General features: G+C 40.3%; 1 protein-coding gene across 3 annotated transcripts in view; it reads right to left on the minus strand.

Moving 5' to 3' along the window:
• Window positions 1-25,014, minus strand: part of GALNT7 (polypeptide N-acetylgalactosaminyltransferase 7) — a 135,127-nt gene that overhangs the window by 54,108 nt on the left and 56,005 nt on the right. For all 3 annotated transcript variants that reach the window (XM_079771735.1, XM_079771734.1, XM_079771733.1), the window contains exon 2: window positions 7,173-7,633. In XM_079771735.1, coding sequence (XP_079627861.1) covers window positions 7,173-7,633 — 461 coding nt within the window. The remainder of the gene's footprint in view (window positions 1-7,172; window positions 7,634-25,014) is intronic.

The following is a 25,014-nucleotide window of genomic DNA, read 5'->3' on the forward strand; positions in this document are numbered from 1 at the left end:
CACCCTAAAATGCCAACACGGAGAGGGGGGATTCAAGATTGCTGCTACTTTCTAATGGTGGTTTAGAGCAACAAACTTCTGTTTCCATTTTCTGTAGGCTTACTCCATAAATGTGGTACCCTTCTAAAACTTCTGTGGAAACTGGGGTGACTTAAGTTACCCCCTGATCACTATAATAATTTCAATTTGGCTAAATACATCTCATTGGCAGCCAGGACCTTAAACAAAAGTCAGCTCTGCCCTCATAATTGAGATAATCCCAAAGGACAATGGCTGTATGTGTTTGTGTCTGTGTGTGTGTGCTAAGGAGAAAGAAGAAACCAGGCATCAGAACACAATTTTTCTTTAAAGTTAATCTGGAAAACCTCAGAACGCACAAGTAGCTTCTAAGAGTAAAATTTTTTTAAATCTGGAAAACCTCTGAACTCACAAAAAGTAGCTTCTAAGAGTAAAATTTCTTAGGCCAGTTAGAAAATAATAATTTTTGGACATAAAACAAGCAACACGTCCATTAAGGGTCATCTAAACCAATTTCAAATGTGCTTCCTACAGATTAGATCAAATAGCAGTTTGAGAGATGAGACATATTTTGGGCAAACTATGAGAGAAAAGGATCGCCTGTTAATAATTGTGACCAGTGTAGTTTAGATGGGGTCATATGGAACCACCATATAATCTGATAATAGAAACTGGGACAAAGTACTGAAATATATATGCATATATGTGATTCATATGTGTGTATGTGCGCACGTGCGCGCATATGATGTGTATATTATTCTGATGGTTTGTTTTAACCACTTTGAGCAAGTCCTTAGAGTTTCAGTGAGCTCTAACTGAAACCCCTGGGCCAGAATATGTAGAAACTGAAATTAAACAAGAATCTATAGCATTTCAATTAAATCAATGTTTTGAAAATAGCATCTATTCTGTAATTACAGCACTACTTTCTAAACAAAAGTATCAAAGAGAGCTTTTAACATGGATTGAGGGGGAAAAAGCTCATGACCATAATTCACCTTAAATAAAATTAAGAGTATAAAAATCAGCATTTTGAAATCAGGTAAGAAGAAAATTATCTGGTGTATAAAGCGTAAGTGTATTCTAAACTAAAATCTCTTTTTAAAACACCCCTCAATTTCCCACAAATGCAAGGAAGTTATTAATAACTAACATTTGCATAGCTCTTAGAATTTTTGAAGCACCTTAATGTCTATTATTTCACTTTGTAAATGCAACTAACATAACTTTCTACAAAATAGAAGTGCAATAGAGATGTAGGTAGGAGGAAAGGTTAAATTTTAAAAACAGATGAATTTGTTCAACAAGTCAAAATATTTAATTCATTTGTTTGAAACAAAATCGTTTGCATTATATGCCTGATTGTCTGTCTTCTTGGGCTGAAAAAGGGCAAACCTAATTTCCATGAATTTGCATCAGCAGTTAGCTCACAGTAAAGAAAATGAAATCCCAAATTTTATTAGAAGAAAAATCGACTATATTCACAAACAGAACTTTCCACCTCTCCCCACAAACAGGCTGCTTGACTGGCTCTGTGTGAATTCCTCTAAAGCCAGGGAACCAGCTGATTGAGGCAACCCAGTTTTGGGCAGAGAAGCTGGTTCAATTCCATCCACCCTATTTCTGTCAATGGCACCATTCTTTGTGTTATAGGCTTCAAGGCTTTGGATTTAGCTTTAATTCCTCTTTCCACTCGATCAGCTGCCAAGGCCTACTGATGCTAACTAACCCTGTTCTCTTACATTGAGTCTCTTTTTCTGGTTTGTGACCTTCGCTGATGTTCCCACTGTAATGCTATTAAGCTTCTAACAGGTCTGCACCCCCAATTCACTCTCGACACCTCTACCACTCTGCTATTCCTAAAGTTCCCTTTATAAACGCTCAGTGGGTCTCCCCTGACTACCAACTTCAGTACAGGCTTTGTACATGGCATCGTGGCCTTCTAAACATGAGCCTACCTATCAGCTTTGTTTCTCTACACACACTTCCTGATCCAAGTAATCAATACTACTTGCTTTCCTCCTAGCCAATGCCTATCTTCATGTCTTCAATATTTGTAACCTCTTCTTGGGGGAACCTTACTTATCTTCCAGGGTCTGTCCCTGGAGACCCCTCCATGAATCATTTTCTCTTAAAAAAAATTTTTTTAAATTGATTTCAGAGAGAAAGGGAAAGGGAGATAGAAACATCAATGATGAGAGAGAAACATTGATCAGCTGCCTCCTGCACACCTCATACTGGGGATCAAGCCCGCAACCGAGGCATATGCCCTGACTGGGAATCAAACCGTGACCTTCTGGTTCATAGGCCAATGCTCAACCACTGAGCCACACTGGCCAGGCAATGACTCCTTTTCGGACTCCCCTGTAACTCCACGTGGCTTCCCATTCCTCTGAACCATGCCATGTTGCTCATACCTTTCTTATGGCTTTTAAATTATGGTATCATTTCCCCTCTCCAGGGGTAGATGGTGAACCCCTTGAAGGCAGGGACTATATTTTTCTCATTGTTTCATCCCCCGATGGGCTAGCACAGTGCCTTGCTCATTGGACACACTCAATATCTGTTGAACTATGAAGAAAATCATATGTGTTTTTTTATAGAAAATAAGTGTGAAGGCAAGTGAAGTCATTCTTGGCTCAAGTTTTTAAAAGAGAGGGCCTCCAGTTCATGCAAAATACTGTTACTCACTCTTAACAAGTAATCAACAGCCAGTAAATTACTCAGTCAGAGAATGTAATTCAAAGCTGTAGCATACATAACTATGAGTCATGCTGGCAGCTGGACAGTTCTGTCTTGCTTGTAAGGAAAAGAACATTCATCTGAAAAGACTATGGAGCAGCCACAAAAACGAACAAGTTAACCACAGTGTCAGATGTCACAGCTGGACAAACTGCTCACAGCAGTGGTTTCCAAGCAAGGCAGGTGGCACATTTATATGTCTGACAGAGGCGAGAGAAGAAGGCTGATAAGGCCTATATTCTAAAGCTTCAGAAAGTCAGCAATGCCAAGCCAGTCTCTGAGGGGCTCCTTGTAGCATGCTCTCCACAAGGAATGAGGATGAAGGTATGAAGGAGGGTGTGTGTGTGAGATATGGATGTATGTTTTGTTTTTAACATGGTGCATGTTGCCAGTAAAAGCAGGAAAGTGCTAATGCATCCTACATAATAAAATGGTAATATGTAAATTACCATCACTCCGCTACGCCCACGATTGGGCCAGCAGGAGGCGCAGGGGGCGGGACTCAGGGTGGCCGGGGTAGCTGATTGGGCCAGCAGGACGCTGAGCTCGCGGCGCCACTGGCGACGCGAGCTCAGCGTCTGTGCCATGGCTGCGCCGGAGGCTTTCGGAAGGCCTGGTGCACCGGCGGACAGCCAGCCCGCTGATGCACCAGGTGCATGATTAAATCATGCACTGGGCCTCTAGTATTAAATAATGTACAAAACTTAGGGGTGTTTTCTTTGTTGTTGGCTTTTTTTTTTTTTTCAGAGAAAATTCTTGACTGTCCACATTCTCATTTATTAGTAACTCCTTAGAAATTATTCACTACTCTATACTGAATTTTATGTGCTCAAAGAGGAATGAAGCCTATTTCATTTTTTAAAAAGTCTGAGAAAGAATCAAGTTTAAAAAATAATCTGTATTCAGTTTTTTAAAAGTTTCTGGGGGTTATCATGTTTGAGTATTTTGAAATATAAAAAAAAAAGTTTCTCACTAGTAGAGAATTTTAAAGAGGGGTTTGTGAACATCTGCTAAGATGGCCGTGGGTCCTTTTATTTGATTGGACACACATACATAGAGGAATGACAAACAGAAATTTGTAATAATCCTATTTCTAGGAACTGTTCCGGTTGTGCAAGAAAAAAGAACATGGGGAACAATTGGCAAAACATGGGAGAAAGAAGGAATGAAGGAAGAAAGGAGGAGAGGAAGAAAGGAAGGAAGGAGAAAAAAAAGGGAGGAGAGAAGGAAAAAGGAGAGATGCACCATGGAAAGGAAGGAAGGGAGCGAGGGAGGGAGAGACAAAGAAAGACAGAAAAGAAGGAAATTGCAGGAGAGCAAGGAAGACTCGGAGAGCTGGAAGGGTTGTAATCGTTGTGTCTGAGATGATCAAAGGCGAGATGAAGGCTTTGCCATTGTGGAAGATGATGCAGATAAGGCGGTGTGTGACATTTATGTTTTCCAAAAAGCAACAGAGACATCAAAGTTAAATAGTAACTGAAAACATTCAAATGTGTCACATCAATATAAACAGCCAATAAGAGGTAAGTTTCTAATGTCATTTTTAAGTATAATGCCAATCCTTAAAGACAGGTATTGTTAGACCTATTTTAAGGATTATGTAATTTAAGGGTTAGAGAGGGTAAATAACTGGTCTAAGATCTCATATATCTGTTAATGAAGCCAAGGTTTGAACCCTGGAAGATTTCATCCATCCATTTCATCCATCCATCCATCCATCCATTTCATCCATCCATTTCATCCATCCATTACATCCATCCATCCGTCCATCCGTCCGTCCACCCACCTTTCCCTCCATCCTCTCGACAGATATTAACCAACTGAGAACTACCAACCTCCTAGTTGTCAGTTACTCAGAGTAGCTGGTGAAGAAAACAGACATACTCCTTGCTCTCAAGAGCTTATCTTCTAGTAAGGAAGGTAATCAATAAACAACTAAATAAACCAATATCTAGTTACAAAACTTGATGAATGCTATGAAAGAAATGGCCAGAGGGCAGTCATAGAAAATAAAGCAGGGCATTACCAAATTAGACAGCATGGCTCAAGAGGTTCACCTGGGACCTAAAGGATGGGAAGGCGCCGGCCTCAAGAAGGGAAACTCATTCCTGGACGAGGGAAGAGCAGCCGCAGGGAGCGGGAAGGGCTGACACAGCTGGAGCACCGTGGGCAAGGAGTAGCGTAGCAGACGAGGTTGGCAAGGCAGGGAAGGTTCCGGCATGGGGACTGCTGCTGGTTAGGAATGTGGGTTTTATTTCCGGTTCACTGGGAAGGCAAAGAACGGCTTTAGATAAGCTACATTTGTGGGACCGAACACCACACTGGCTTGTGTGTGAGTAAGGTCGGAGGCAAGAGGAGAAATGGAGAGACCAGGAAGGAGGCTCTCGCAGGAGTCCGAGAGAGCTGGGGGCCTGGACTTGGGTGCGGGCGGTGGAGATGAGAGAAGGGCACTCAGACCTGATCTGGGACATGGTTTGGTGGCAGCAACAAGAAGTCTTGCAGACAGAATGGATGTGAGGGGTGAAGGAGAGGGAGGTACAGAGGATAACTCTAATCCTGGGTACTTCTCTGCCTTGTACATCATTTGATTTTCTTAGCATGTTTCTTATACAGAAAAGTGAGCTAGATTTATACTGGTGTTTGAAAAGACGTATCTTTTGTAAATAACATGTGCTAAAATCTCAGCTTCTACACCGAGCTCACCGTCGGACGGTAACACCGCACTGAGGCACACTGCCACACCTGAGGTGTGTGCTGGAGACAGAAGGGGCTCCCACACTACACCACCTTGGCTGGAAGCACAGCTGTACCGTTCTGCTGGCAAACACAAAGAAGGCACAACCAAGTCTCAGACTTTACAAACACAGGTAAGAACTCTCTTACTGTTTCATTGTGAGAATGAAATAAGATAACTTATGGTAAGTGCAGGCATGTCGTGGAAAGTCAGTAAATGTTAGGCCGTCCCCATCCTTTCCCCGTTACAGTGATGAGAATGCCATCAGCAGGCTCTTGGAGAACCTCTGTAACAGAGACGAGTGCTGTATTTTACTGGGACACACTCCAGAGGAGGGACTGCAGATCCTGTTATGGGTTCTAAAGGGCACGTGCAGGGCAGTTCTAGCTCTCTAAGAACCATCTTCACTGTGCTGACTAGAAGAGTTGCCAAATAAAATATAGGACATCCAGTTAAATTTGGATTTAAGATAAATAATAAAATTTTTAAGTATAAGTATGTCCCATACACCATTTGGGACATACTTATACTAAATGTTTCTCATTGCTCTCTGAAATTCAATTTTAACTGAGAGACCTCTATTTCCATTTGTGGAATCTCGCAACCCTATAACAAAGCAAATTTCTACTTTGGTTAGAAATAAATTGATCCAAGGTTCTCCCTTTATAGTTCCTTAAGATGTCCGTAGAAAAGGTTATGCCTCTCACCATCATGGCTCTATACTCCTACACCTTCGACATTTTCACATATTTCATTCACCCCCCCTCACTCTTCCAATAAACATTAACGTCCAAAGTCTACTGGGTAGCACTACATTAGGTACAAAATTTTACTTTGTGGTTGTAAAAAATGCTGCTGTGTGCGTGCGTGCACGTGTTGTGTTAACCTTTTAAAATGAGGATTAGTGAATAATGCATCATCAGGAATACATTTTGTGTTTTATAGTAGCAGTGAATTAAATATGCATCCACATTAATGGGCACGATTTAGATCCTAGAGGAGTAGAACCAGTTATTGAATAAACTGAAAGAGAAAAGCTTTGAGTTCATTCAATAATTATCATCTATTGAAAGCTAAGACTTGGAAATCTTTTATTTTAAATTAAACTACATGAAAAGAATTTGAAAGTTTAGGCCATAATTTTATCTGTCTGCGTGCTCCCTTTGCATACTCAGGAGTTTTGGTGTTGAGGGGAAAAAATGAATGGACACATAAATATCTAGTTAATTGTATTAGGCTGGAGCAGTGTTACTATTTGCTATTGTTCCACAACAAAATAAGGAGCTCGATCCAGAATGAAAAGCAACACACCGACAAAATTTTGTCATGAAGTTGTCAGTTGAACTAAACAAAGTATTTAATAGTTGATTTACATCCTGGTGCAAGCGCATTTTCTCATTGTGGACTGGTCCCAAAAATCTCACAGCCTGCTGCCAGTCTGAGGACCAGAGTCTGGGCAAGGCTCATGGGGAAGATCCCAGAATTCCCTACGACATACCTTCCATATCATAGCAGACATAAATGGAGAGCTCTCTTCCTTCTGGCCATTTTGTGGACCAAAGATCCTCTTATTTCCTTGAAATAAAGGCACAGATATTCTCTCCATTCTAAGCATCTGACTAAATCTCTATCAAACAACAGCGGCCCCCGTTTTAGAAAGAAGAGGACGTGTGCTTACTCTTCTTGCCGTAGGTCATTGACGCTGCGGTCCAGGGAGATCATGTCACTTGCCACCATGTTAAATCCAAACTCTTTAATGCTGGCTTGAACTGCATGTTTGAGTTCTGGTCCCAAAACCAATGGCTTGGCATTCTCTCCAGGGCCACCAACCACTCCATGAGGCTCAGGTTCTTTGGGTTCAAAGTTACCGAGGATCCCGGGGCGTAGCACAGGATCCCGGTAGGTGAATGTCTGAGGCTTAAAAGTGAGATACTGCCTCTGCATTATGTCTCTCTGGTTCTCTCCTCCAGCATGGTGCTCGTGTTCATTTTTGGCCTTGTTTTTTCTTCTAATAGATTCTAAGTCCACTTCTACTCCTTCAACATGAGGCCAGGGTACCACAGGTTTGAATCTGTCATCCCCAGGAACTAGTCCATTGCCTCCTCGGTTAGGCATGGGGTTATTGACATCTCTGTCTTCCTATACAAAAGGGAGGGGGATATACAATGAGTACATGAAGGCAAACCACAGCAGAGTTCATGATACCAATTTTCATGTTTTAAAAATGGCGGAGGCAACAATAAAACAGCTTAAAGCATGAAACCGAAGCAGGCCAGTAATCAGGACTTCCCATGAGAAGATTCCTTTCAGGGAGTGAAGGGCATGCCGAGAGATAGACTATTTCCCTGCCTTACCATCCCCAAGGAAATGCATTGTTTACTTCTCCCCTTCTAAAACCAACTCTCTACCAAAGACCTCTTAACAAAGCCCAGTGTTGTGGGGTAGAGCAGTGAAGTTCTAGGACCTTTGACAAAAATAGACACTTAACAGGTCACATCTATAATAATAAAAGCGTAATATGCTAATTAGACCGGATGTCCTTCCGGATGACCTTCGGGATGAAGCTGGGGCTGTGAGGGAAGCCCGGGTCCCAGGTCTTAGAGGGAAGCCAGTGCCGGCAGCTGGGGGAAGGAAGGCCTACTCTTGCATGAATTTCATGCATCGGGCCTCTAGATGTACAATATGTGGTTTTCCCAGCTGATCGGTGTATGACAAATATAACTTTGTGTCAGTAATTCAGCCATATGGTGGCAGCGGTATTAGATGCCACCCGTCACTAGGCTGGCTACATGCCCCTAATGGCAGAGGAACAAGGCAGGCATATGCACCCAGCAGTCCCAATTTGGTATTTTCTACTCAGTGAAACCTCAGCTGAATTGAGAACTAAGTTTTTTAAAAGCTCTAGTAACTGTAACCAAGTCAGTTTGGGCTTTTAAATCATACCCAATCTCTTTTTTTCCCCATTCCAGAGGTGGCCCAGGGGAAAATAGGTTCTGCTTGTAAGGAGACTCAGTAAAGGCTGCCCCCCACCCTTCTGTGTGGACCCTCCTCATCACGAATGCTGCTCTTCCAGTCCGAGACTCACAGTGCTTTTGCTCCCAAGGTGCAGTATATGAAGTTTCTGCTAAAACAGTACTGTTCTCTGCATAAGCAGTATTTTCAACCTGAGCATCATCCCAGTGGCTTTAAAATGTACCACTTTCCCACCCCCAGACTTTATGATTTAATTGTTCTGGGCATCCCGATTTTTAAAGGCTCCCAGGAGATTTCACTGTGCATCCGAGCTTGAGAACCTCTAGCTTAAAGGGAGAGCTGCTAGCTATAATTAGACCAGGGGAAGAGGCAAGGTGAATTTATAATGTGAATTTAGAATGACTGCAAAACAGGCTAACTGGTCTACCACCTCACTGTACACTAAGATTGTGATCCTTTAATAGATTCAGAATAGAATAGGTACCATCTGACCAAATGTTTCTCCAGTGTTGGAGTTACCTTAAAAAGAGTTGAAAGCTTTGCTTTAAAAGGTACAGAAATAAGACTCTAGGCAGGATGTTGACAGGTAGGTTGTTATGTACTGGTAGTTTATTTAGGAACAAAGATCTTTCAGAGAGCCAGTTAATTCAAATGTGAATCTAGTTGATGTTGATGTTTTGGTAAGAACTAGCTAAGAACTGATTTTAGAGTTCAGTAATAAATTTTAAAATTTTATCTCTTTGTTTAGTTAATAGAAGCATATAATACAAAATCCAAAGGATTCAAAGGGCAAATTGTAAAAAGCAAGTTTTCCTGCCTTCCCTTCTGTAGAGGCCATCATAGCCAGCAGTTTCTATGAATTTTTCTAGAGATATGCCTGTATAAACATACATGTGTATATTTAGCGAGAGAATTCTTTTTGCACATGGGACATAGAGTTCAACTGATTCACTCATTAAAAGGGAAATCCATAGATGTTATAACTGGTTGAAAGGTAAATTCAAGGAACAGACAAATATATAAACATCAAGAATACAGCAAAAAGGGAGCACTCATGACCACTTCCAGTTTGGCACTGTGAGATTGGAATAGATTTTTGGTCAATTAAAATCTCAACATTAAAAAAAAAAAAGAGTACTACAAAGAATTTACAAGTAGATGCAAAACTGGTAAAATTGGTAGCTATCAAGAGGGCAATAACCAATTGCATTCCACAGTACACAATTTCCTTTTCAATGAACAGGAAACTTTTGCATTACTTTCAGTTTTCTATCATTTACAGGGTTGTAAAAGAGCTCAAAGATAATAAAAGGGCGAGGTAATCTTAGAAAGCTGAGTCAGATAGTATACCCAGTAATCTTTTTGGTCCATTTCAAAGTTGTCTCACAATTTTTCTCTGATAACACAAAACTGAACATAAAAAAATGCAACACTCAGCCTGATTCTATAAATATGATGCCTTCCTGTAGGCATGTGTTATAGGCAGATAAAGCTTCTGGATCAGGCCTTTCTGATCAGCGCACCCTCCAGGAGGGACTTGGCTGGAGCCTGACCTGTGAGCCCTAATAAGGATCAGAGGTGAAGGAGGTAGGAGGCAGTCCTGCCAGAAATCTTACATTCATGAAGTCCTGAGGGTTCTTTTGAGAATTAACTCTTACTAAGGAGAGGAAGCCAAACTTCACTGTATTAGAGATACATGCACCAAAGCTGAGAAGTGATTGTGATGTTGGAAAAAGTGTCCATTTCTCCAATTTATCTCCTGGCTCTTTCCAAAATTATACTCACTTATGGCAGTGTTGTAAACAAACTGAAATAGAGAAATCATTATAAAACTCTAAGATATTGGACCCCAAAAAGAAGAAACACATTCTCCCCCTTTTCAATTTTTTATATCAAGGCTCCAGTAAATCAGTAACTGGGGAGGTAAAATATGAGGGGAAGGAAATGTCAAAAAATATAAAAAAGTAGATTAAACAGGTCATCAGATGTCAACATCCATAACCATAGCATCCACTATGTTGCCTAATATCTCATAGGGGAAAATTACATATTGGAAGAATGTGGAATATGATGGTACATGAAACCAAGATAGCCAAATTATGAAATACACTGGAGGCCCAATGCACGAAATTCGTGCAACGGCCTTGGCCCCGGCCCCCGGCCCTCGGCCACCGCCTCCACGGCCTGGGGCCTCTGCTGCTTCTGCCTCGGCCCCCACCCGCTGCAGCTTTGTCTGGAAGGAAGGACGTCTGAAAGGATGTCCAGTCTAACTAGCATATTACGTTTTTATTATTATAGATAGTATAGTGTAGGTTGGCCTATGCCTACATAAAAATTGCACATTTAAATATTTCTCAAATTCAGCTACCTCAACAAGGGAATATTTAATGGACTCAAACTTCATGCTTATCTTCCTCCAAAAACTATTTTGATCTTTTCTTAACATAAGGGTTCTTTGTCTAAATTTTAACTATTGGTGTTCTCTACAGTTCTGTTAAAAGCCTATCTGTCATTCCACCTTCATTCTGCATTATACTGCTTCTAAACTAGTCAACCTGATTTATACTTATCATTCCTACTTCCATTTCTTTAGCCCACACCACACTTCTGATCTTTGGACCTTATCGTCAACTGCTTCCTGATCATTTCTGCTTATATCAACCTGGTACCTCAATTTAAGAAACCCCAAACTGAACTTAACATTGACCCTACATCATAAACCTGTTTCAATTACTGTCTTTCCTACTTTGGGGACTAGAACCACCATCCACTCAACTGACCAAGTACATACCTGCATTTCATCCTCACTTCCTATTCTCTTGTATCAACCCTACTGACATCCAATCACTCATGAATTCCTGCCAATCCTATCACCTGTATAGTTCCTGCATCTGCCCACTTCTCTCCTCTACCCTTACCTCTTAACAGGATTACCACAACAGCAATAATATTGACAATTACAAATACTATAGTTTAAGTGCTTCACATATATAACTTAATCCCCAGAATTAATTTCTATAATTACCACCCATATTTTACAGACAGAAAAGTTACCTAACGTCAGAATCAGTACATAGTGGGGGTCAAAATTTGAATCTAGGCCGTCTGTCTCAAGAGCCCATGCTCTTAACCAATGCTTTGTTTCGTGTTTCTCATTCTAACACATGCACTGCCTTTCTTCATTATTTTTCAACCCAACAGCCACAGTGATGTCTAAAATACTTTCTCTTCTTACAACATTTCACCACCAGCCCACTTCCCCCAGGAGAATTCATCCTGCTTAACAAGGTTGGTAAGGCTGTTCAGGTTCCCACCTGCACTTATTTCCCCACCGTACCTATCAGAGCAGGGATTGGTTACTTTTATCAGTAAAGGGCCAAGTGGTAAACATTTTAGGCTTTGCAGACAGTAGGGTCTCTGGTGCAATTATTTAAATATAAGCCTGCCATTATAGTGCAAAAGCAGCCTCAGACAATATGTAAATGAATGGATATGGCTGTGTTCCAATAACACTTTATTTACAAAAACAGGCGGTGGGGAAGATTTGGCTCCTGACCCCTGCACTAGACTATAAATTCTATGAAAGGGTGCAATCATGCTTGTCACCATTGCATTCTCAATGCTTATCCTGGCATGTAAACCCTCAGTAAATATTTACTGAATAAATAAATGAATCCTAAAAATTCTTCTTTGGTTTGAGAGAGATTCTGAGAAGAAAAAGGAAAGAGATAATGGAGAATATGAAATGGGAAAGGGGAGCTTAGATAAGCTTTCTGGCAATACTTTATGGAGTCAGCAAGAGAATGGGACATAACTTTATATTCTCTGCACAGTATTGTACTCTTAATAATGCTATGTAATATTCAGCAGAAAAAATGAATTTGCTCACTTCTCAAAGCCTGTATGTTATTAAATCTGAAGGGAAAACCAAATATGAAACTTGTCTGTCTAGTCCCAAGTCAATTAAGAATAATCATGTCAAATCTTAATGTTATATGATTCAAAGAATGGCTATGAAGCTGTATAATCACTCAACTCCCCTGAGAAGGAAAACCACTTATTCCTTTCTGAGAGTGAATGAAAATTAGCAGATGCCTTTGTGACTCACTGGTACTGTGATGCCTTCATAAGCACCAGCTGATTTACAGTCAAAGTCAATGAATCACTGGTGACTAGAAATGGAAAAGAGAATCGGCAGATAATCTTCTAAGATCAGTATGTTCATAAAGGTGGAAATGAACTAAAAAAATAAAATCATGTATCACCAGATGGAAATATGGGATTATCAGAAATCAGGTCAGACTATTCACTTTATGCCTTACAATTTACAAAGTTCCTCCCTCACCCCTATATCTTACTTAGATGTGATATTTGTCTAAGGTGGCCATGCCTTTATAGAAAAGATATGAATATGAAGGGATTTAGAAAAATGGTCTTTAGAGCAAATGAAAGTAATATAGACTTGTTTGGATTTGAAATTATAGGTAAACCCTGAAAAACTAAGCCCTTCATGATAAGCTTCTGCAGTCTCACGATCTCTCGAGAAATTACAATTTAGCTATAGGAAGTGGCCACTGCTAACAAGATGTACACGATTTGGTTATCATTCTGCATGAGCCACAGAACTTGAAAACATAATAAGTCAAATTTAATTTTATGATTTAAAAACCCTCTTGATTAAAAAAACACCATTATTTAGAAAACATCACACCTGCATCCTTTCTCTAGCTGCACGTACTCACCTTAAAGGAGAAGAAACAGGGGCAACAAGAACAGAGAGGGAGGTGGCAAAAACAAAGAGGCGCTGGGGTTCAGAAGAAACAGGGTGAGCATGCAGGCTGGGCCTTCCCAGACTCTTACGTGTGGCAGGATGTGGGTGGGAGTGTGGGGTGCTCCAGGCGCAGTACCTTTGTTTCTCTCTGGTTTCCTAGAGCTGGACTCTAAGTTAGTTTGTCCCCTGCCGACTTTATGCTAAAATAAGTCTGAAGACCATCCAGTTTTGCTCCTTTCAGAGGACGGAGAGTCCACCTCACTGGGAGCCAGTGGCCCTACTGCGCATTGGAAGAGGGGCAAGGGGTCAAGTACTTTGTCTTTACTTAATCAGGGTTTCAAATGGATCGACCCAAGGTTAAACAGCGGCCTTACCAGTCCTTGAATAGTTAGATGTCCTCCCTTATGGAAAAGGACCCTATTCCAAGACCTGTAAACTAGGAAGAGATTTAAGGCCTATCAATGGTCATGTCTCTGTTGGCAACTAGGGCAGAATTGAAAATAAAGAAGGGTGTGGCTTATCAGTACAGAAAAACTATTACATCCTCATAAAAGAATTATCTCCTGAAAGAAACAACTTAGGGAGAAATTCCTATTCTTTCCCCCCTAAATACCAGGCCAGGTTATAAGCCAACAGGTAACAGAATGGAGAAAACAGCATGGCTGACATCACAGTAATTCCTCCAACAAAAGAAATCAGGTCAGCAACTCTAGCACTATATATTAGACTTTGGCGGGATAACCACTGGTTCAAGGCTAAGTACTACACAGTAAGCCAGCCCGACCCAGACCTACCCTAGGAACTGAATCACTGAGACTCTGGACTGTGGAGAGCTGCTATTACGTAACAGCTAATGATTACTCCTTTTTTTTCCCCTCTCAAAATTTATGATATACTGTGGCAACCACAGTTACAAATGGGTAAGTTAGGGCTGCAGTTCTAACCACCTACTAGAAAGTTTTACCAGGTTCATAAAAGGGCACGTTGACTCAATTAAATATCACCCCTCCTTAACCAAATAAGCAAAATATAAAATACAGGATATAATACAGATCTATCCTGTACTATGGTGAATAAATGGAAATTAATATGTTGGCTGTATCACATTTTTGAACATTTAATCAGTCATCTTAATAAGAGGGAGATTTCCAACATAAAGGAGTCTCCCAATCAATCTCACAGTTATGCAACTAGTGAGTTAGCATTTGCGGATTTGGATTTTCATTCGGTATTCTTTTTTTAAAAAATATTTTTTTATTGATTTCAGAGAGGAAGGGCGAGGGAGAGAGAAATAGAAACAACAATGAAGAGAGAGAATTATTGATCAGCTGCCTCCTGCATGCTCCACCCTGGGGATCGAGCCCGCAACCCGGGCATATGCCCTGACTGGGAATCGAACCATGACTTCCTGGTTCATAGGTTGACACTCAACCACTGAGTCACACCAGTTGGGCATGAATTTTTTAAAAAAATATATATTTTATTGATTTTTTTACAGAGAGGAAGGGAGAGGGATAGAGAATTAGAAACATCGATGAGAGAGAAACATCTATCAGCTGCCTCCTGCACACCCCCTACTGGGGATGTGCCCGCTACCAAGGTACATGCCCTTGACCGGAATCAAACCTGGGACCTTTCAGTCCGCAGGCCGACGCTCTATCCACTGAGCCAAACCGGCTTACTTAAAATGTTTTAGAGATAAGAGGCTATACTAAAAAGAAAAACTTTTGAAATGTAAAACTATTATAATTTTTATGTTTGATCTTTTATACTGTAGATTATTCCAGTGACTAGGAATAGTTTAAAAGTGGTTTTGACAGTGATATCAGTAAGCATGGGTAGTAAAATCCATTACATTTCCTCAAAAGTAATATTACAATTTAAAACAAAATTGAGTTCAACTAAAGTAAGTGATCAAGTTGCTTAAAATTATGATAAAATTTTAAAACCATGTCAACACACTGCATTTTTTTAAAGGTATCGGTAAACGGCAAATTTGTGACTAATAAAAACTGTCCATTTTCAACATATAAATTAAAATTACAACTGAAAAAAAGGGAAATTTCACACAAAATCTAACTCTGTGTTCACACTACAATCTCTAATGTTCTATTGTGAAGTGTGAAATTACCATTTCAGTACCCACTGGTTCAGGCCAGCAGTTCTAAACGCAGGGATGGGCTCCAGGTAACCCCCTGCCTCCTTCCAATCAGGTGAATGTTAACTAGCACTGCTCTTCCGGATCTGCCTTAGCATCTGTTGACATATTTCTCCCCAATTAGACTGAGGGCTCTCTGAGAGTGTATTAATCTGTGTCCCAAGCACTGGGCAGACAGTGGGTACTCAGGGCATGTTTCTTCATGGACTAAGGAAATGAAGAACACCTCAATATAAAACTGACTTTGGATCCACTGTCTTATGTCACTGCTTGGCTTGGTTTAAGCTAGCATTCCGGGAATCCAAAAGAGATAACTAAAGAGCATTACTCTCCCTGCCCATCTAAAATTTGAATAATCCTTTTTTTAGTTTCTTCTCTTCTTTAGATTTGGATAAATGATGCATATCTGCAAGTGAAATCTGGAAAATGAGTACTTTGTTTAAACATGAGAAAGTTAATCTTCAGGTGTTAGTCTTGGTCCTCTAGGCCAATTTATCTTGTAAATGATTTACTGCTAAATTTGGTCCTTGTTGTAAAACAGTAATAGGATAGAGATTCTAAGTCAGGTCAGAAAAATATCACGAAATACTGAAAAGAATAAACGAGCAATTAAAAGACCAAAATACAGGTTAATGTCTACAGTAGGAGGAAAATACCAACAAACTGATTATTCTTTTACTAAAGCTTTTATTTGTAAGACTGTGTAATGGCCAGATCAAAGTTATAGTATTATCATCGACAGCTAACCAAAAAGTCTATGAAGCACATGAAATTTAAACATATTTGTTAAATCAAAATAATATCTGTTTTTCAGAGAATTTAACAAATATTTGTGCCTCAGCTCATGGACTGAATCATGTGTATACTTTACAGGTTGAAAAAGTCTTTATTGCAAATATTTAATATTAAATTTTTTGCTGAATCAAACATGAATATGAAACAAGTGATCAATAAAAATTTTGTAGTATATTTCAAAGGTGATGAAGCTTTCTTGTCAAATTTATGCTATTATTTCAGTGGTAGGAGCACAGACATTAAGACAGGGCTATATATACAAGGTACACCAATTAATTTAAAAGCCCCATCTCCCACAGGTAGTAAAAGGGAAATTATAATACCTCTTAAAATATAAAAAATATATTAAAATATATTTAACATGCATATTTTAAAATATATCATAAATGGATACAGTGGATAGATTTTAACTCTCTGGGAGCTAAGTAATGACTGAATTTTAAAAAGAAAGCTCCTGAATGATATTTTCATTCTTAAAAAAACATAACACAGAATATTTTAATAAAATTGTCAATATTTCATAATAAATACCCTACACCATTATTCCCACAAAATGACCTGTCTAAGAAAAAGAAAGGTATTGGGGAATGAAGGAGCAGAAAAACATGAAAGCAGAGCAATGACAGAGAAATTATAAAATAAAATCTGTGAAGATTTTTAAACACATGAATAATTTATGTATGCATATATATTATGCATGCACATGGTGAGAGAAAATATACACTTTAAAACCAAATAGCTTAGTAGGATGAGAAATAAGAAAAAGACCCTTCCACAGAACATCACACCATTTCATCAGGTGGAGAAAGGAGGAACTACTTAAACGCTGAATTGACTGAAATGAGGTCCCATCTGCTCCTCTTCTGCCCACACATAATGTTGTGGAACTTTCAGCTTGTGCCAACCAACTCTACTTTCTTCCTAGAAGATCTAAAACTCTCCTTTCAGCCCGGCCGGCATGGCTCAGCGTTTGAGCATCAACCTATGAACCAGGAGGTCATGGTTTGATTCCCAATCAGGGCACATGACAGATTTTCGGACTCCATCCCCACAGGGATTGGGCGTGGGGGGGGGGGGGGGCGTGGCGGGTGGCAAGGGGAGGGCTGGTGAAGGAGGCAGCCAATCAATGATTCTCTTTCATCATTGATGTTTCTATCTCTTTTTCTCTCTTCTCTGAAATCAATAAAAATACATACATATAAATATATATATATTTAATAAAAATATATTTTAAAAAATCTCCTTTCATTCTCTTTACTAGATCAACTGTAAATATTTTAAGAGAGCAATCCCAGCATCAACCCTTGGGCCCACACTGTTAACACTTTTTTTTTTTAAACCAGGAAAGTGCTTATGTAGTCCCATCCTTTGAATCTTGTTTCTAATCACAATGAATTTCATAATGTAATACCAGCCAAAGCCAAACCATGTAATTCTAATTCTGCTTCACACCGGGCAACCCAGTGAAAGCACCTAATGATTTCCAAAGCTTCCTGAAAACTTTATCAGAAATTATATCACCAACAGAATCATCAATAATTCTTATGATAGTAAGGAAAAAACATTTACTGAGTGAGAGCAGAATGAGGTCAAATGTGGTATTTGTGTTTGGAGCGAATGTTTGTAATACCCTTTTGAAAGCTGAAAAAGCAATGTCCTATATTATCCCTTGAGGGGAGAAATTCTAGGATGAATACATCACGCCCACATGAAATGTTACTACTTTTTGCAGCTGGAAATGCATAAAACAGCTTTTCCTCTAGTGCTTCCTTGCTCTGCCCTGGAGCTTGGCTTTTGTAACAGCTCATAAAAAAGTATTGCGACGTGAGCCTTTGGAACACGTACATTTTGATCGGGATAAGAATCTTCTCTTGCAAATCTAAAAAGAAAAAAAAAATCACCTCAAAAAAAAAATTCCTCAAAGTTTTCAGGGCAGATATATCAATTTAAAGTGTGGAGCAACATTTTACTACCATGTCATGACTAGAAATTCATTTTAGGAGAGAGTGACAAGGAAACATAACTATGTGAGACAGAAAAAACACATTCAGAGTAGGTCACGGTTATTTAAGTAATAAACCTGACATTTTACTGTTGGGCTATCAACAAGCCTGATCTCAGGAGCGAATGCTCAGTCAGAGATACCCCAGTTTGTCATGAGTTATTTGGCATTCGGGTTAGTATTTATCTGATTCATTAAAAGATAAAAGAACTATCCTTTCAGTTATCCAAATATTTATTACAGGCCCAATATCTGCCAGGCACTCTCCTGCCTCTGAGGGAGTGGGGGTGGGGATGCTTGAGAAGGCGGTAAGTGACATGATCTATGTTTCAAAAACAGCAGGCACTCCCCAGCACATGGATGGTGGAACGGTTGGTAGGGAAGGGCATGGGCGCAAGGGGGTTTGGCTGTCACTCGGGATGGAGGCAAAGGCACAAAAGCATAAAAGAACAGGGAATATTCAGTAAACTCCAAATGGTTTGATGTAACAAGTACAGGGAACATATGGGATGGTGGCAGGAGATGAGACTGGAGATACTGGCAGTGCCTCTTAGGAAATGCCAGGAGGTTCAGACTTTATCCTCTTACAAATGGCAGCATGAGAGGGGAGCGTGCCAGATCAGGACTGAATGCTGGAAAGAGTATTCTGATGGAGCAAATGAACGGGAAGAGGAGCCGAGATGTTTTCAGACGGAGAAGGAAAATATTTAGAAATAGAACACTGGGAAAAGCAACGTGGGAGAGAATTTCAAGAAAGGAGTGGTCAACCGGGCTAAGAACTGCAGACAAGTTGTTGAACTGATGAGAACTCCCAGGCCTGAGGCACGGGCAAGGGAAGTATTCTAGTCTCAGCTCTGCAGTATGGCTCCCTCATCAGCTCTGTGATGCACAACGCTGCGGGAGGCCCCAGGATCAGGCTCCCAGTGACCTCCTCCTCAGCTGCAGAGGGAAATACCCTACTATTTTCTATCCTCTAGCGTGCTAGAGGCACTTCTGAGACCCTCTTGTTCTGCCCTAGACATTTGAAAGGAATGTCTAACTGATGGTTTGACAAACGTGTTGAGTACCTTCTCTGTACCAGGCTACAGGGGTACAAGGATGAGCAAAGGCATCCCTGCTCTGTCCATTGGGGGAGACATATAATCAAATAATCATACAAATACGGTGCTGAAAGAGCCTTTCACGGGGGCTGATCCAATCTGGGAATTCAGGGATGGCTTCCTTGAGAATGACGGATTACTGAGCAGGAGCTGAAGGATGAGGGGAAGGTAACTAGGTAAGGAGAGGAGGGAAGAGTATTCCAGGTAGAGAACATTTTGTGCAATGTCCCTACAGCAAGAAGGCCTATGGTATGACTTCACTCCTATGTGGAATATAAAACAGAAAAGGAACAAATGAACTAACAAAATAAAACATAAACAAACTCATAGATTCAGACAACAGAATGTTGATTACCAGAGAGGGTGCGGGATAGAAGAGAGCAAACTGGATAAAGGGGAGTCACATATACAGAAGGAAACTAGGCTTTTGGTTGTAAACAGGCAATACAGAGACACCGAATTATAAAGTTGTATGTCTGAAATTTATACATTATTACCAACTAGTGGTGTGGTGCACGAAATTCATGCATGGGGAGGGGAGGGTTCCCTCAGCCTGGCCTGCACCCTCTCCAATCTGGGATCCCTCTTGCAATCCAGAACCACTGGCTCCTAAGCGCTCAACCTGCCTGCCTGCCTGCCTGATGCCCCTAACTGCCTATCTGCTCTCCCCTCCTGGCCTAAACCCCCTAACTGCCTATGTGCACTCCCTTCCTCTTGGCGCCTTCAGACCCCAGCGCAGGAGTGCTGAGAGCTCTCTGCCGAGGCCCCGCCCCGTCCTGATGCCCCCCCCTCTGGGCCGGGTGGTGCTGCAGGCCTGCGCGCTTCCGCTGGGGGGCCGCCCCCAGCGGCAGCCTCACGTCCTGGTGGCGCAAGTCCCCACCCCTGTCCCCGCCCCCCAGCTCCTGTGCGTGCACACCTTTGACTGGGTGTGACTCAGACATCATAATGGACAAATGAGCATATTCCCTCTTTATTATATAGGATGTTACCACAATAAACTTAAAAGAAATAAAGCTCTTGCTAAACAAAAAAGGCCTAAAGTAAGTAAGAAGGACTAAGTGTGGCTGGAGTGCAGTCAGGGGGACCTGGTGCAGGTGAGGCTGAGGACAGGTAGCGGCCACACCAAGCAGGGTCTGGTGTCCAGGGTAACGAGTGTGGTCTCGATACAAGAGCAATGGAAAACCAGTTCACAGTTTTAATGCTCCTGGAAGAGACAGCAGCATTTTAAAAAAAATATATATTTTATTGATTTTTCACAGAAAGGAAGGGAGAGGGATAGAGAGCTAGAAACATCGATGAGAGAGATATCGACCAGCTGCCTCCTACACACCCCCCACCAGGGGATATGCCCGCAACCAAGGTACATGCCCTTGACCGGAATCGAACCTGGGACCTTCCAGTCGGCAGACCGACGCTCTATCCACTGAGCCAAACCGGTTTCGGCGAGATAGCAGCATTTTGAAAAGGGCCTGAAGGAGGCCAGAGTGGATGAAGGCTAATTAGGAAATGAATAAATTTAATGATGGCCTGGATATGTCTGGTGAAGGAGACGGAGGTGTTGGGGTGGCTTTAAGGTTTCCAATTTGAACTTCTGGAAAGAGGAAACACTGAAAAAGGCCGAAATGGAAAATGACCAATTGCTTTTCGGATATGCTGAGTCTGACACATTCAAGAGAAGAAGGAAACGTATATTCTGTATCTCAGTGAAGTGGTCTGGACTGGAGACTAGACATCTTTATGCAGCTAATAACTGACATACAATGGAATACTACTCAGCCATAAGCCAAGATGAAATACTGCCATGTGTGACAGCATGGGATCTTGAGAATATCATGCTAATCAAAATGAGTCAGACAGAAAAAGTCAAGAACCATATATTTTACTCATATGTGAGATATAAAACTGAAAGAAATGAACAAGACAAACAAACAAACAAAAACTCATGGACACAGACAACAGTATGGTGGTTACCAGAGGAAAGGGGGTGGGGAGAGGTAAAAGAGGAAAAAATATGGGTCTAATATATGGTGACAAATGGAGACTTGACTTGGGGTGGTGAATACACAATGTAATACACAAATGATGTATTATAGAATTGTACATGAGATATATGCAATTTCATTAACCAATGTCACCCCAATTAGTTTAACAAAATTAAAAACAAACAAAAACAGGCATTCTCAGTCCTGCCTGTAGAGTTTGGCTCATACTGCCAACCCTGGCCTCCGGCACTGCCCTGGTCTCCTCCTCCTCGTTCTTTTTAGGTTCAGTTCCAATTCCATTTATAACGACTCAGCCCCTGCCATCTGTTCTAGTTCCAGGGATATTTTTCTCTTATGAATTTCTGCTCCTTAATACGTTTATAATCCTCTAACTATTCTATGTGTTAGCTTTTTCTTCCGCAACCAGACTAAAAGCTCTAGTTGAGGAGAGTCTCATATAGTAATGTATAACTTCTTGTCTCCTAAATTCTCTGACATTTCGATTTCCCTTATTCCTACACCCATATACAAAATAATCATACCTATTCAACAGGAAACATGATGTCTCCTTGGCTCCATATTTCTAAAGGAGAATGTAGTTTATGTTTTTTTTTTAAAAAAATGGGTCTTGGAGGGGGAGACAACAAAAAGGTTGACTTAAAAAAATAAAACAACTGGACATTGTTAAGTATGTTACATGCTCCAGTCCTTATAACAATCCTATGATGGACTCTGTAGTTTTATTTTCACATTTTATAGTAGAGGAAGTCAAAGACTAGAGAGATGAAATAGCGTCCAATGTCACCTAATTAGTAAATGCCCGATCTAGGACTTGAACCCTAGTCTGTGTGACTACTAACCCTGAGCATTTAGCCACAATGCTAACTGCTTGATGATAACTTTTCCTTTTAGAAATTAAAAAAAAATTAATTTGAGGGGCTTAAAAATGTCCAATTGATATACACTTTAATGGCTCTTTATTCCGCTTTCGATCACATTATAAAGTCTGTCTTTGGCAACTTCTTAGACACAAAAAACAGCCAATTCTGACAATCTACACAATGAGATATGCCTGGTCAAGGTTGTTTTGTTTTTGCTCCTTCAGTGTATTAGGTGATGATTTCCCTTGACAGCATACACAATAGGAGGAAAGACATTTTGAATTAATTTTACACAAAGAATTAAATCAGTCTCCCTCTTAGGTAAACACTGACGTGTTCTTTTGCCTTTCTGAGCTGTTTAGACCCCCACTAAAGGATACGCATGTCTTTTTGGGATCAAAAGTATTGTTGGGGCCATGGAACAAAATCAAATTGTTCACGATCAAGATCATGATTATGGCTTCATTGAAATTCTACTCTAACCAAAAACTTATCAAATAAGGGCTCCATGAGACGACAGAAAATAATTACATCATCAGAGAGGAACTTAGACATTTCTCAGACATGCAGCTCACACAGAAGACCAGAGTTCAGTTTTTTTCCTTTCATGGGTAAGAGGTAACATTTAGGGAAAGGGGCAGGGGTGAGCCCTCCTAATTTAGTCTCTGATTTATCATGCAGTGAAGGGATTATACTTATATGGGAACATTAAAAATATGATGCAGTTGTACCTCAGGTGCAGGTTCGATCCCCAGTCCCAGTCGGGGTGTGTGCAGGAGGCAACCAGTCGATGTGTCTCTCTCACATTGATGTTTCTCTCTCTCTCCCTCCCTCCCTTCCCTTTCACTCTCTCTAAAAATCAATGGAAAAAACACCCTTGGGTGAGGATTAAACAAAAATGATGCAGTTAACTTAAAATTAGCTTTCCATTTCTTTCCAGTTCCATTTCTTTTTAAAAAATTATTTTATTTTTTATTACAGTTGTATTCAACACTATTTTGTATTAGTTTAAGATGTATAGCACAGTAGACAGATAGTAATATAGGTTAAAAAGTGTTCCCTCCAATCATTCAAGTGCCCACCTGGCACCATAGTTACTACAATATTGTTAACTATATTCCCTTACATTCACATGCCTATTTTGTAACTACCAATTAGTACTTCTTAATCCCAACACCTTATTTCACCCCAGCCCCCAACACCCCTCCCCTCTGACCTCCATCATTTTTTTTTTTAATTCTCACCTGAAGATATTTCCATGGAGAGGAGAGGAGAGGAAGAAGGAAAGAGAGAGAGAGAGAGAGAGATGTGGGAGAGAAACATCAATTGGTTGCTTCCTGTATGCATCCTGATTGGGGATAGAACCTGCAATCCAGGTACGTGCCCTGTCCAGGAATCAAACCCGTAACATTTTGGTTTAAGGGACGCTCCAACCAACTGAGTGACCTGGCCAGGGCTGACCTCCATTCGTTTTTTTCTCTGTGTCTATAAGTCTGTTTCAATTTTATTTGTTCATTTATTTTGTTCTTTAGATATATACCTCTTATACACACTCTGTATAAATAGCATCATATGGTATTCGTTTCTCTCTGTGTCTGCCTTATTTTACTTAGCATAATACCCTCTAGGTCGATCAACCAAATTAAAAAGTGGGCAGAAGACCTGAATAGACATGTCTCCAAAGGGAACATACAGATGGCCAATGGACATATGAAAAGATGCATCAGAATAATGCAAATTAAAATCACAATGAGATATCACCTCACACCTATCAGAATGGCTATCATCAATAAATCAACAAACAAGAGTTGACAGGCATGGGGAAAAAAGGGACCCCCTCATGCACTGTTGGTGGGAATACAGACTGGTGCAGCTACTATAAAAAAAAGTGTGTAGGTTCCTCAGGAAAAAAAAAAAAAGGAACTGTCTTATGACCCAATGATTCCATTTCTGGGTATATATTTGAAGAAACTCAAAACACCAATTCAAAAGAATATATGCACCCCATGTTCACTGCAGCATTATTTACAATAGCCAACATATGGAAGCAATCCAAGTGCCTATCAATAGACAAGTGGATAAAAAAGTGGGGGCAAATATATACAATGGAATATTACTTGGCCATAAAAAAGAAATCTTACCAGTTCCACTTCTTAATCTTGCTAACCACTACCTGTTAGAAATTGGAAATAATGTTCTAATTTTATCATAACTACATTTTCATAACAGCTTTACTTCTTTCTACAACACCTTATAAATAATTAGTGATCACTTCATTTCAAGAAATTGTTTGGCGCTTTGGGAGAAGGAACCATAGCAGCTGGTGAGCAACAGGAAGCAATTCTATCAATTAGTAGAGAGAAGCCAGTCAAGCAGATATGCTAAGTTTGGCTGCTCTGACACTTTCCAACCCACCTCAGGTGGTTGCCAAAGTGGTACAACTGAAATCTGATACCCTTTTGTAACTAAGGGTAAAATTCTGACAAATAATATGCACAGTACTTAGAACAGCCAAATTTAACCAAACACACCAGTTTTATTTTGCTACTATCTTCTGTTGACACTAAGTAACCCAGTATTTTTTTTTTCTTTAAAAAATATTTCCTTCTTTTACCTTGTACAATGAAGGTAAGCAACACAGTTGTCTTGGTATCTATGAATGAACAGAAAAGGAAGTTCCTGCTACTATGGCACACACCGAAGACCATCTGCCCAGGTGTCAGTCAAAGCATTGTCAAAGTTAGCACGGAACCTCCAAAGGCTTGACAAGAAAAATAGAAGAGATAAAACAACAACAACAACAGGAAGTAAATCAATTTATCACGGAAAGTGTTTTATTTTATGCTGATTTCCAAGAA

This window comes from Cnephaeus nilssonii (assembly GCF_951640355.1).
Source record: "Cnephaeus nilssonii genome assembly, chromosome: 5".
Classification (NCBI taxonomy): Eukaryota; Metazoa; Chordata; class Mammalia; order Chiroptera; family Vespertilionidae; genus Cnephaeus; species Cnephaeus nilssonii.